Source organism: Merops nubicus, unplaced genomic scaffold (genome assembly GCF_000691845.1).
Source record: "Merops nubicus isolate BGI_N331 unplaced genomic scaffold, ASM69184v1 scaffold7404, whole genome shotgun sequence".
Classification (NCBI taxonomy): Eukaryota; Metazoa; Chordata; class Aves; order Coraciiformes; family Meropidae; genus Merops; species Merops nubicus.
This window is the reverse complement of record NW_008603558.1, coordinates 51,479-64,801: the sequence shown is the minus strand read 5'-3', so window position 1 is coordinate 64,801 and position 13,323 is coordinate 51,479. Positions and strand designations below refer to the sequence as shown.

The window sequence follows — 13,323 nt, the reverse complement described above, 5'->3', positions numbered from 1 at the left end:
GCCCCCTCAGCCCCTTTTGTGGCATCCCGGCTGCAGTATTGTGTCCTGGCCAGTCTCCTCTCTCTCCCTGCAGCAGGCAGTAGCTGTGCACCGGTTTCTATCTTGTCCTGGTTCCTGTGGGGACCACCTGGTTCTCTGCTGGGTGGTTTTTGGCTGGCACGTGTTGCATCACCCCCCAGGCCCTCAGCAAAGGCAGAAGCTGTTGCTGCTGCACATACCTTCATTCAGCAGGGCTGGCGACTCCTCCACTAGGGCTTCTCCTTCTCCCACCTGGGTCCGTGCGCGCAGGAAGAAGCGATAGCGCGAGATGGGGTCTGTCCTCTGCAGGGTGAACTTTGTCTGGTTGGGAGACAAGTTCTCCACCACGGTTCGGCCCGTTTTGGATCCGTTGACTGGGGAGGAAAGGCAGGTCGTGGTGGCTTCAGCCTTGTGCCAGGAATACGCTGGGCTGGCTACCCCAACACCTCACACCCCCTCCCCGGGACCAACCTGCAGTCGCCGTGGGGCCACGTGCTCAGAGCTATAGCTGCTGGGGAATATTCTTTTTCTAGGGAATTATGGGCTGGGGACCTGCTGGTGAGGACATTCAGGGTGGTGTAAGTGGTCAAGGAAAGGCAAAGCACAAATCTCAGGGTCTTGGTGGAGGCTGTGCTGGGCTTTGCAGAGCGTGCAGCATCTCTTATACAGCAGGGAGCTTGTGTTTGAGCACGTAAACTACTCAGACTGCATTTAAAGGTCTTTCTAAATCAAAGATCAAACTTATTTCCCTTCAGTGGTCGAGCCTGGAGAACTGCTGAGCACCCACCACCCTCCTTGGTTAACTGGAGCTGCCCAGCACTGCTCCAGGACTCCTCTCTAATACCAGCACATCTCATCTTGTGATGAAAGCCTCCAGTTCCTTACAGAGAGCTTTCTGTGCTAGGTGAGGAGGTAATGGGCAGCAGGGAAAATATTTAAAGACTTCATTATTATCACTAGGAAGATAACATGTGCAACGTACAGGCTTGATATCTAAGGCTGTATCCTGTGAGGATTCCATTGGGATGCTCTGGATGATCCCACTCCAGATTGATGATTTCCAGATTGGGCTGTCGGATTCTTAAATACCTGGGGGAGCTGGGCACTTGGGAGGAGGATGGGACCAGGAAGGAGAGGGAAAGAAGAAAAAAACATACAAGATAACATACCTTACAACACCATACACTTTGCAGGCTGACTGATACACTCACAAACACACACACAGAGAGATAATCCACACACACTGCAGGTCAGAAACCGACTGAAGGAGACTCTGTGCCAGAAACCATGCGCCAGCCCAGGGTTTGGAGCAGCGGGTGTGCAGGGAGCAGAAACCAGAGCAGCTCTGCATGCAGCCCCAGCCCCCTGGGCAGCCCCGTGCTCTGAGCCTGGGTCCCGCCACCCTCGCCCACAAGAGATGCTGCAGCCTGGGAGTGGAGCTGGGACACAGCTCAGGTCCCACTTCTGCCTGGTGTGCACACACTTGGCTGGTCTCCTTCACAGCCCCCGCCCAGCCCTGTGTTTACACCTCATCTATTTATCTGTTGGAACGGGGAAAAATAGTGTAGTAGCTTCTCTTAGAGCAAAGCATCTTGGTGTTGTTGATGTCTAGAGATCAGCAGAGCTGGTGCACGTGTACAGTGGTCCTTACCCTGAGGAACAGCTGCTTTTATGACTGCTTATTCAAAGCTAGTAAAGGAAGGAAAGCGTTATACATTCTTGAATTAAATTATTCTGTTGACTCATAATTGTGGTGTCTTAACTGGGGAAAGAACTTGGCTCTCTGAGCTGAGAGATCAATGATATTGACATCTTTTTCCAACAGAAATTTTGCAGAATATTATCCAGTCTCCTAAAACCCAATATATAATCAGTATAAAAAAAAAAATCAACAGTTTCCTTATGACAAGAGTAAAATCTGCTGTAATTCCTTCAATCAATGCCACAGACATATGCAGATAGACACCCCAAATGCATACAGCCACCCCAAATGCATACAGCCACCCCAAATCTATATAGCCACCCCAAATGAATAGAGCCACCCCAAATGCATAGAGCCACCCCAAATGCTCCCTGCCTCTAGCACACAGGTAAGCAGCTCAACCAAAAATACACCTTGTAGCAAAGCCACTCTACTGGAATGGAGCCCTGTCCTTGTAAATAAGCTTAATGATGGCTGATCAATGGAAAAACCTTGGAAAATGGGGACAGCGTCCAAGAAATTGTTAAGGAAGAAAGAAATAGGGCTGAGAGCTGCTGGTTTTGTAAAGCAGGAATACGATGAAGAGGAAGAGAAAGAGGAAGATTTGCTGGAGTATTTTGTATGAATTGAGACAGGAGTCGCTTCCAGCCTCTCCTGTTTTCTCCTCCTGCATTTTTCTGACGTACTGTGCCAAAAACATCTGTGCTGTAGGAGGATTCATTGCCAGCCACTGAAAGTGCAGCTCCAACAAAAAGTTATTGGCGTGTTCTATAAATAGCTCCTGTGACAGCAAGGAAATTGAAATCTCAAGTTCATCCTTGACACAAGCTCTTTAAACAGAAGAACGAGGAGCTCTCGCCTGAGAAGCCTGACAGGGGGATCAGTGACACCCTTTCAGAATGAAGGTACTCGGGTCTTACAGGGATTTTGGGGCCTTTTCCTGAGCAAGGTGAAGCTCTGTGGTGACATTTGCAGGGCTGGCAGTAAATCAAGGGCATGGAGCTGTGCTTCTGAAGAGGCTTTGCAAACATTCCTCTCCGAGAGCTACTTCCTGATGTGCTCCAAGTGCCTGAAGGGGATTTTTTAGCTTGATGAGCCCGTAGTTGGCTCTTAGGTGTAGCTGCAGAGATGTCCCCTGCCCCGTGGTGACAAAGGCGTGGGGCAGAGCCCTGTGACAGTGATGCTGCCCAGGCTCAGCTAAAAAATCATCCCTGGCACATCTCCCCAGCAGCATCTCATTCTGCTGCAGAGTGGAGCAGCTCCCGGTCGGCTCTGCAGAGCTGAACCACCCAAACCTCTCCCAGCACGAGCCTGAGGGTCAGATGCCTGCACGACCCCCCTGGGAACCTACCTCCTTCTGGTGTGGAGAACTCCTTAACTTCACTGCGTGGCCCATCTCCTCTCCCGTTGGTTACAACCATCTCAAGCTTGTAGTTGCTGTAAGGAAACAGCCGGGACACTATGCCCCGGTTTCGGTCTCCAGGAAAACTCACATACTGCCGTTTTTTGGAGACCCACAGGTTCTTCAGCAAACTACTGTCTCTCCAGAAATAGGCCTTCAAGAAACATGCATGGCAAGTGAAGCTTTTCCCATTTAAGAGCAATTTTCTTTTTCTTTTTTTTCATTAATAAAGCAGAGCAAAACGGTGCCTCTCCAAAGAGCAGCTCTTGGCTGCAGAAGCTTTTTAGAGTAATTAATGAAGCTCTGTGTCACTCCCAGTGAGGCAGGTCAGTGGTGTTACCCGAGGAAGAGGCTGAGCATGGAGTTAAGTGTTTACTGAAGGTCACAGAGCAAAACCAGCTAAATTCAGGCTACAAAAAGCTAATTCTGGCTCCGGGGTGTTAGGCATCGAGTGACTCTCCCTTTCCACCCAGATTAGCACCGGTGGGCAAGGAAAAGTGGGATGTGTCCAGGCACAAAGGAAAGTCTGAACTTGGAAAGTCTCCTTCAAAGCCCTGCCTGTAAATCTTATTTCATGCAGAAATAAGATTCATTCAGAAAACAGATCAGAATGACAGAGCAGAGGCAGAAAAAAATGAGAGCAGTACCCGAGGAGCTTTCTTTATGGCCAGCAGATTATTGGATTTGAGGTGTTGTAACAGCGTGCAGGACACGAGCTTTTGGTAACGTCTTAAACTCTGATAGAAGGGGTTCTGTCCAGACTTCTGCTTATTCTGAACAGGGTCTGTCCTCTGTACATAAACACGGATGTTTTACCTTGGCAGGACAGGAGCAAACAGGATCTGGGCTGTCTTTAGTTGCCAGTTAGTACGAACTGCTGGGTTTAGGCTTTGCAGGGCCTGGTGTTCATTAAAAGGTGATGGAGGTACTTTGGGGATGACACAAAAGCAAGCCCCTTTTTTGTAGTTTTCAGAGGATATTCTCCCCAGAGCCAGCCAGCCCACGGGTCTGGGCAGCTCTAGAGCCAGAAGACACCTCACTGCATGGATGGGACCATGCCAAGACCCTCTCTGGGTGCCCAAGGGCAGCCCCACTTGCTTTGTCTGAGCACCCCAGATCCTGCAGGCAGGTGCTGGGAAGGTCCAGCTCAGCAGCAAGCCCTTAGGGAGCAACAGGAGATGCCCCCAGCGCCATCCAGCCACCACAAATTGCAACCCAAGGCCCCTCCAGCTCTGCTGCTGTTCCAGAGCAGAGCTCAGCCCCTGTGGTCTGCAAGAAGGGTCGTGATGGCTGGAGGAGAGTTTTCTGTCATCCCCATGGCAGGCAGCTCCGTGACTGGGGCCACCTCGGCTCGTGAGAAGGTTAGCTGGATTAATAGTGCCCAAGAGGTTTGGCTTTGCTCACTCTGTACTCCTTGAGCTGGCCCTGGATGGTGTCCAGGTGCACCCGGGTCCAGGTCAGAGCAATGGCAGTGCTGTTTAGAACTCTTATCCTAACATCCGTCGGCGCAGCCTTGGGATCTGAGCGTTTGGGGACAGAGCAGAGAGCACGTTAGGTACCCAGCGGTACCCCCGAGGTCAGACAGACAGACGGACACCCCCTCTGCCCCCCCTGGCCGTGGGTTTCCCATCGCAGGGCTGCTGTGGTCCCACACGCCGGCTCTGCCATCTGCTGGCAGTGTTTTCATGGGGACAGTCATCTCCTTTTCTCCCTCCTGAAATTTTCTCGCTGAGGATTTCCAAACTTGACCATATAAAAGAGCAGCAAGAGGCAAATTTTCAGCTTATTTTCAGCTTCCTGGCTGGGGTGAGGAGAGCCCATGACCACGCAAACACACAGCAGCATCACTTACCTCCATCCCTCACTTTCTCCCTGACATGTGCACACTTTTAATGCTGACTATTGTTTTTTTTTTTAGCAGTGCTTCCACAGAAAAGAAGGGAAAAACCCTGTATTTCACTCAGCCAGCCATCAGGAGAACATTTGTGATCCAGTTCATAGCAGGGCAAGAGACCACGTTAGCTGCAAGGAAGGGGTCTGGCTCACCTCCCTGTCCCAGTGAAGGGTCGTGGCAAATCCAGCCCCTCCTGCTGCAGCTGGCTGGGAGCTGTGAGACCCTAGAGTTCCCAAACTACCTGGTATTTCCACATCCATTAATCTGAATTTGGCCAGAACCTGCTCTTGAGCCAGCTGGGGTTTTTATCTCTTCTTTACAGGTCATTTTAGGTTGTATGTAGAAATCTGCAGTTATTTGTGAAGCCATTCAGATATGACAGGGCAAGGATTAGGGTTTTTTGGTTTGTTTTTGTTAGGTTTTAACTTGCCCCACTCCTCAGGATACCAGCAGGAACACGTTTGTGGCTGTGATACAGCAGCTTTGGTCTCCTTGGTTTACCTCCATGTGAAGCACACACCCACAGGCTTCTTCAGATCCTCCCAAAACTCAACATTATTGCATAGCTTTCCAACTGAAAGTAGGAAAATCCCAACCCTGGCAGTGCACAGCTGGGTAGTGCCAAGACCACGGTGCAGTCGGGTGTTTGTGGAGCATTCCCAGTCACAGTATCTCTTACCCTGATCCCACCATCTCACCCTGATGCCCATTTTCCTTCCCATTGCCCTGTCTCCTCTGGGAGAAGACAGAGTCATGGATGGTTAGTTGGCTTATCTCCCTTACTTCTTGGTGATCCTAAAATCACACAGCCAGGGACCCCCACTGCTGCTGCAGTGCAAGGTACTAATAACAGATATCTTTAAAAATGAAGCTGTTGGCAGCAAATCACATTATCCCAACAGGATCAGGATAACTGTAGTTCAGTCTTGGATGCTACAGGCACAGAAGGTGACACCAGTAGCCCAGAAAGAAGCTGAAAAGAGAGTTAAACAAGCTGGCCACTGCTTTGTGGGACCAAGAGGAGAGATTTAAAGAGAGTTAAGCTGAGCTAACAACGTGTTGCAAACAGGAGCCCAAGCTGGGGCTTATCAGGGAGGCACAAGAATCCAGTCCAGGGTGGACCAAGGTCTTTTTGGCCATTTGTAGCACCTCTCATCTGAGATCAACTCAGTGCTTTAGAGATGTCAGGGGCAAGAAATTTAATGTGGCTTCTTGGGATGTAGCCAGAGCTTATCTGAAGTGAAATCTGTGTTTCCAGTCAAAGTGTTAGCTGGGTGTCACAGAGTGAGGGGACCCTGAGTGACCTGGGCCACGCAGGCAGAGCCCTGAGCAGGATCTTACAGCCAAGCCTCTCCCTTCCAATGCCTGGAACTGGATTTTTGTGCCAAATCAAGCAGTGCTAGGAACATGTCCCGGGCCACGGGTGCCAACCCATTGACCTTGGGTGGGATCCTGCCCTGAAACACAACCTCTGGCTGCAAAAGTACTCACAATCCTCCCCTGAGTAGCCGATGACGGTGTCGGGCTCGGGGGCTCTGCCAAAATCATTCTCTGCCTGCACTTTGATCTCGTAGGGGACGTAGATGGGTGTGTTCCAGACAACGTGCCTCGGTGCCTTCACTGTCTCGTTGTACCAGCTGCCCCGGGGGTCCCTTCGCCTCCATCTCACGATGTACCTGAGGTTGGGCCCATAAGCTTGAGTTGCATTCAGAGGCTTAATGGACCAAAACAGAAAGAGAAAATGAGAAGGAGAAAGTGCAACTGTGTTTCTCTACCATGGAGCTCCAGAAGGTTCTGTCCTGAAGCTGGACAGATCTCAAAGTCAATACTTTTGTTCCCAGAGAGACACATCCCTAGTCCTTGCCCTCCAGACCTAAGGCAGGACCAGGAACTGTATCTTTATATTCCAGGCCACTCCCACTACAATTTCCATCCTCTTTACAGATGCTGCCTTGTTTTTGGATGACACCTGCTGGTCCATGAGGAAATGCAAGAGCTGATCTGTAAGCCCCATATACTGCTTAAGGATCAGGTTCTCAGAGCATCCTCCCTAACCTGTATCTGTGATCCAGCATCTTTTCTTTGAGCTACATAGCTGAAAATGATTTGTTTTATCACAAACCTTCTTCTACACACTAACAATGGCCTCTCTTGGTGCATCTTCAGCTTTGCATTTCCTTTAGGATCATTTAGGATCGTTGTGGTATTCCATGTGGTACATCACACATCCCTGGAGACACCAAGGTCTCTATATCTTACAGCATCTGTGCCCTTAATGGTAAAAAGCTGGGTGGCTGTCAAGCATCAAAGAAGAACTCACCGTCCAGGTTATCTCCATGTTGTTTTTTTGGGTCCCTGCACCTTGAACTCCTGTTGGGTTAATTTCAGGACCTGAAATTCACGTTGTGAAAAAGAAAAGAAAAAGAAAAAAAAGGGTTTATAGTGTTGAAAAACGACCATTAGCACGGCTGAAAGCCCTTTACTGTGCAAACCAAAAGGACTTCCAAGGCAGAAGTTAATGGCCTGATTTTTCCAGAAGTTCCCATTCAGGTTAATGGAACATGAGGCTCTCAGCACTCTTGAAAACCAGGCCATTTATTTAAGAGACTCTTTTTTTTTTTCTCCCCCTAAATGTCCTAAATCTTTGAAAGACAACCATTGTGAAGCAACCTCGGAAGCCGAGTCTGACAACTTTTGAAATGTGAAACAAGAAGAGTAATGTCAACAGCCAACACTAGATGCCAGCAGATATTGCAGAACTCTCTCTGCAATGGTTAAAAGCAGAAATGCAGCAGAACTACTAAACTTCTTGTGAATTCCTCATAGGAATTTTCCCAAGTATTCTACAGTGGACAAAGCACTGGGCACACAAACTGAAGACCTGAGTCTTGGTGGTGGACTGGAGCAGACTTGACTGCTGCATCGATGTGGGCTCCTGGCCAGCTCTAGCAGTGGACGAGGAATTAGCAATTTTGGAACAAAATGCCTTTAGCTTGTGGCCAGTTTATACTTGATTCTAATTTTCCAAGAGACTCCTGAGCTTCCTGTGGTCAGAAAGGATGAAAGACTCTCTTTAAAAGCTTCTCTGTAAGGTGAAACTGGGCTTTCCTTCAACAGATTCTGCTGGAGTGACCTTCGCATAAATCCCTCTGAGTTTTGCTGTGGAATATCAGTGATGGGCTTGAGGATGTGATAGATAAAATTATGGACCAGCTAGTATGGACCAGCTCATTCTGTCATCTGTGTAAATCTGTCATAGGAGCTGGGATCATACACCATGAGGGACAAGTCTACATGGAGAGCGATGGCCAGATGCCAACAACAACATCAAGCCACCAAGGCAAGGGGATACTCACGTGCCCCGTTGGTCTGGTAGCGTTCAGAGGGCACGCTGGGCAGGCTGCTGCCCACATCATTCACTGCAATCACCCGAAACTGGTAGTTGACATAAGGAGAGAGTCTCAGGCTGGCCGAGTTGACGCTCCCGGGGTATCTGGAGTGGTTGTGCCACATGCCAGGCTGGAACCGGTCCTCCTCAAACTGGACGATATAGTCTGGGGGAGAGGATGGAGAGGTGGGGTGAAGGGCTCAGCTCAGGAGGGAAGTTCTCCCTGGCCTGTGGAGGCTGACCTGTGATGGGGCTGTTGTTGTCGTCGCCAGGAATCCACGTCAGCGTCACGCTCCTCTCGGCCAGGTCTGTCAGCTCCAGGTCCCGGGGCCGGTCGGGTCGTTCTGTTAGCCAGGGAATGAGACAAATGAGGCTGGGATTGTCCCAGGAGCTGGGATTGTCCCAGGAGCTGGGATTGTCCCAGTTCCCATCGCTTCTCCCCTAGTGGAAGCCCTGGCCACCTTGGCCCAGACCCACGGGAGGACACGTGCTCTGTGGCACGGTTCATGTCCTACAGCTCGGGGGGGACCAGGGCAATTTTTTAAACACCAAAGTGCTCATGTACTAATGGTGCCTTGCCTTGAAACCTTCCTGTACAGCTGGGGTTATCTGGGGGTGGAAGCATGATACAGTGGCTTAGTAGGAGGATTAAGGATCTTACAGGAAACCACACACAGCTCTCCAAAAAATAAATGCAAACAAATAGAACAGAAAGGACACAAAGCCTCAATGAAAATACACAGTTGTTAGAAGTGCTCTGGGCACAATTCTGGATCCTTTCTCTGGTCGTGACCCTCATGGTTGCACCAAACCAGCTCATGCAATAACAGTAACAGCAGTAACTTCTTTCCAGATAAAGATCAAGGGATTCAATGTGATTTTGTTTTCTCCCCTCAGAGCTCACCGTTTCCAGCCATGGCTAAAGCGATTCTTGCACTCAGGAATTGGCACTGTGGGACACAAAATGATGTGGCACAGGACCTTCCTACCTGCAGCCATCTGGATGGGATTTCAAGGGCAACCTGGACAGGACTTGGAAGCATCAGCCCCCAGCTTTTTCAGCCCTTTCACCTGGATTTTCTGTTGGCGTTATTGGCAAGGCAAAACAAAATAAATTCACCAAATCAAAGAAACCAAATGAATTAGTGATGATTACCTTTTGGTAACTCTCTCACACGGTTAGCAGGGACGGCTGCAAGGTAAGACATTGGTTGTTAACGGTGTTAGTTTAGTCATTAAGCTTGAGTGGCCAAAGGAGCACCTGGCAAATATAAAGTTACACACAGAGTGACACATTTCAGAAGGATTCGACCTGTCTGGGGACCAGAGTAAATTTTTCCTTCCCCCAGAGACCCCCAGGTCTCTGCACACCTTTATTCCCACTTCTAGTACACAGCAAAGGGGAAACAGCCTGCTAGAGAGTTAGATATTAGGGGAAAAGGAAGGGAAATCAGTCAAGCCCAGTCAAATTATTAGGGATATAGGATTCATGCTGCACTCTGACTTTTGTGGGGTCTGTGCCAGTGGTGCTGGCAGGTTGGGGCACTGCCATGACTGCAGCATGTTGGCACAATCCAAGGTGGGCACGTGTGAGGATCGATGAGTCTGGGGTCTGCAAGTAGATCTCACAGTGTCAGTAAATGGGTGTGGGGAACGGGTTTGGGTTGGTCACTGCCTGGGTTGAAGAGGGGACCTGCAGGGCTGGGAGGGGCTTGCTCAGCCCCAGCTTTCCAGTGTGGCTCAGCACCCTGACATTCAGTTAAATTCACTTGCAAATTTAGGACTGTTCTCGCAGAGCTTCAACATTTGGATATTTTTAGCTGTACGTAATAACTACTCTTTTTTTTTCTTTTCTTTTTTTGTCTCAAACTCAAGTTTTCTTGGACTCAAATTCAGTGCCATTGTCTGAGCCTGAATTTAGGCAGCACGTCCTTGCCGAGTCCTGCAGCAACGGAACAATTGCTCTGCCAGCATCTCCCTGAGCATCTCTGCTTCCGAGGACAACCCTGTGATCACAGATCACCCTTTCAGTCTGACCTTGAAGTCAGTCAGTCTGTCGTAGGAAAAAATGGAGCACTCTGGGTGAGGACGTGGGGAGGGCAGCTTTACCTAGTACAGTGAGGTAGGCTTTAGCAGAGTCCTTGTCCAGCTCCGTGCTAGCTACACACGTGTAATCCCCCTGGTCCTTTTCAGCCACGCCAAATATTGTCAGGCCATCATCTTCTTTCTTCATCCTTGAAGGGATGAGAACGATCATCACACAACTGTGCCCAAGCACATTAGGCAGCAGGATCGAGGTCTAACAGCTCTCTGATAAAATACATATAAAAGCCCAAATAGAACAGGAGTATGTCTCTGGTCTGATGATTTTATCAGCTAAGGACGTGTCGAGTTATTCTGGGAAACCTCATTTCCTAAGGAATCAGCAAATGTGCTCTGGTGCATATCTGGAATAATCACACTGTTGGGAAAACAGCCTGACCTCTGGCTGGCTCGTGTCCTGTGATCAGAGCTCAGAGGAGGGAGTCAGCTAGGGAAGGAAATTACAACTGGACTGCTCAACAGCAGATAAACATTACTTTTGAAGTAGCTTGTTATTAACGTTGTCCTAAAATAAAACCTACAGTCAAAGTCTTGATTTAGGGATAAGTCAATTCTAATTGCCAGGCAGTGTCTGTTGGAAGGAGCTACATTAAAACTATCAAGAACAGCAAAGGTTGGATGGGAACTACCCAACGATAATTGATGGGAACTTGATGTTTGTCCATATTACCCCTGGTGACTCCTGAAGCATTCTGTAAAAAAACCAACAACCCTGGGAGGGAAGACCCAAAAAACCCTTGAACACAGACCTGTTTCCAATGTACAGGGGTGCATCATCTTTCAGCCAGGTGACCGTGAGTTTCAGCGTGGGGTCGTGCTTTACACGGCAGTGGAGGCGAGGCATGGAGCCCCTCTTCACCACCTGATCTTCTGGTCCTCTCACAATCCTGGTGGGGTCTGCACAGAGTCAGAAGAAAGCTCTAGGCACTAAACTGCTGGGTCTTAGCTCAGGGGCTCGGTGAAGAGTAGTGGGAAGGACAAGCGTGGGTGTCAAGTTTGTCCATCTTACTGTGGTGAACTGTCTCTGATACCAATGCTTGCAAATAAATTAGTTTAGCACACCATTTTTGCTGACCCTTTAAAAAATACCCACTTTTCTGTGTCAGCAATCAGTTCTGCTGAACAAGGGGAGCCCCGCTGGAAACTTGATTCAGAAAGATGGTTGCTTTCAGTTAACCCTGAGGAATAGTTTGTATTTCTTTTTGCATTGCTTATGGCCTCTCACAGCCCAATAGCCACACCAAGCCCACCTACGGCTTCAGGATATCCACAGACTTGGTTTTTCCCAACATTCAAAGGGAATCTCTAGCATTTTCTGGATTCCAGCTGACAGAATGCCGGAGCACACAACCAACCCTTCCTTAACCTAAATGCTGATTTCTGCTGTGAGCTTCAGAAGATCCAAGAGACTGTTTTGACCCTTTGTGCCCCTACCTTTGACCTCCAGGCGAACCTGGGCCTCCGCTTTACCCAGGATGTTGGTGGCAACGCAAGTGTAGATGCCCTGGTCCTCCTTCCGAGCCATGTTCATCTCCAAGCTCCCGTTCTCGTGTGCCTTGTAGTTTCCTCCATCCAGCGTGTTCCCCTGGCCGTTCTTAAACCTCACAACACCACAAAGTGCTATTGTAAGGGAAGAAAGAGCAGGAAACCTGCCCTCCCCACCCCTCCAGACGGGCAGGAGATGTGCTGCAGCTCTCACCATCTCAAGGTGGGGATCGGCGAGCCGAAGAAGGGGCAGTCGAGGCGGGTCCTGTTGTTCTGAATCACCTTGATGAGCTGGTTGCGGGGAGCCAGTATCCGTGGAGGCACGTCTGCAAACACCAGAAAGCACACCCTTTGAGAAAGAAAAGCAGCCAGTTTCCAGCCTGCTGCTCCCTTTCCAGTCCTGTCACCCACCCTCCTTTCTCTTTTGTTAATTTTTCCTTGTTGCCTCATTCAAGACCCAGTAGAGCTTCTCCATTCCCTCTCATCCCTCCTTCCCTTTCTAGCCTCCCTAGGTGAGGCAGCTTCCCTCTGAACACCAAGAGGACTTGCTGAGGCTTGGCAGGACCCTGGCAATGGACTTGTGATCCAAAGCCTGGCTGCAGAGGTCACCTCCCTCTGTGTGTTAGAGTAGCTAATCCCCAAAGTAGCTAATCCCCAGAGTAGCTAATCCTCAGAGCACCTAATTCTCAGAGCAGCTAACGCTCAGAGTAGCTAACGCTCAGAGTAGCTAATCCTCAGAGTATTTAACAACAAAGAGGAAAGGAAACAGAGAACTCTTGGAGGGGAACCTGGGCTGCAGGGTGTTGGTCCTCCCTCGGTACGTACCCAGGACGCTGACGAAGGCGTTGGCCAGCAGGTAGCCGTGCTCGTTGGAGGCATTGCACTGGTACACGGCGCTGCTGCCGATCTGGGTGTCTCGGAACACGATGGTGTCTCCAGCCACCTCTCGGCTCGGGTTGGGGGGAGAAGCTTCAAAACAGAGACCGCTCTTTAAAATGACGTTGGAAAGGAAAATCCCCGAGAATCGCATCACGCGTCCTCCTGCCTCGGCCCAGATCAAACCAGGAGATGATACGTGGCCTCTTCAGGCTACAAAGAGATGGTTCCTCTGGCCCCGACCCAGGCAAGCAGGTGGTTTATGTGCTGCCATGCTGGAGCCCACGCGCAGCAGTCACTGGGGTGCCTGGCACCCTGACAGCTTCTCCAGCTCTCCTGGGCAGCGTCGAGATCCTCGGCTGGGTTTTAGGGAAGGAGATGCAGATTCTGCCTCGCTCACCTTCTATGGGCTCGCCGTTCACCAGCCACTGGATGGAAGGGCTGGGGGTCCCGCT

General features: G+C 49.9%; 1 protein-coding gene across 1 annotated transcript in view; it reads right to left on the bottom strand.

Moving 5' to 3' along the window:
• The window catches only part of NFASC (neurofascin), a 52,568-nt gene that overhangs the window by 24,920 nt on the left and 14,325 nt on the right, over nt 1-13,323 (bottom strand). The window contains exons 10-24 of the mRNA XM_008938711.1: nt 13,269-13,321; nt 12,818-12,961; nt 12,207-12,318; nt 11,942-12,108; nt 11,257-11,404; nt 10,514-10,638; nt 9,561-9,596; nt 8,647-8,748; nt 8,373-8,570; nt 7,337-7,407; nt 6,508-6,730; nt 4,527-4,642; nt 3,072-3,276; nt 1,001-1,123; nt 219-419 (exon numbers count right to left, since the gene is read on the bottom strand). Of these exons, the coding sequence (XP_008936959.1) occupies nt 219-419; nt 1,001-1,123; nt 3,072-3,276; nt 4,527-4,642; nt 6,508-6,730; nt 7,337-7,407; nt 8,373-8,570; nt 8,647-8,748; nt 9,561-9,596; nt 10,514-10,638; nt 11,257-11,404; nt 11,942-12,108; nt 12,207-12,318; nt 12,818-12,961; nt 13,269-13,321 (2,024 nt within the window). The remainder of the gene's footprint in view (nt 1-218; nt 420-1,000; nt 1,124-3,071; nt 3,277-4,526; nt 4,643-6,507; nt 6,731-7,336; nt 7,408-8,372; nt 8,571-8,646; nt 8,749-9,560; nt 9,597-10,513; nt 10,639-11,256; nt 11,405-11,941; nt 12,109-12,206; nt 12,319-12,817; nt 12,962-13,268; nt 13,322-13,323) is intronic.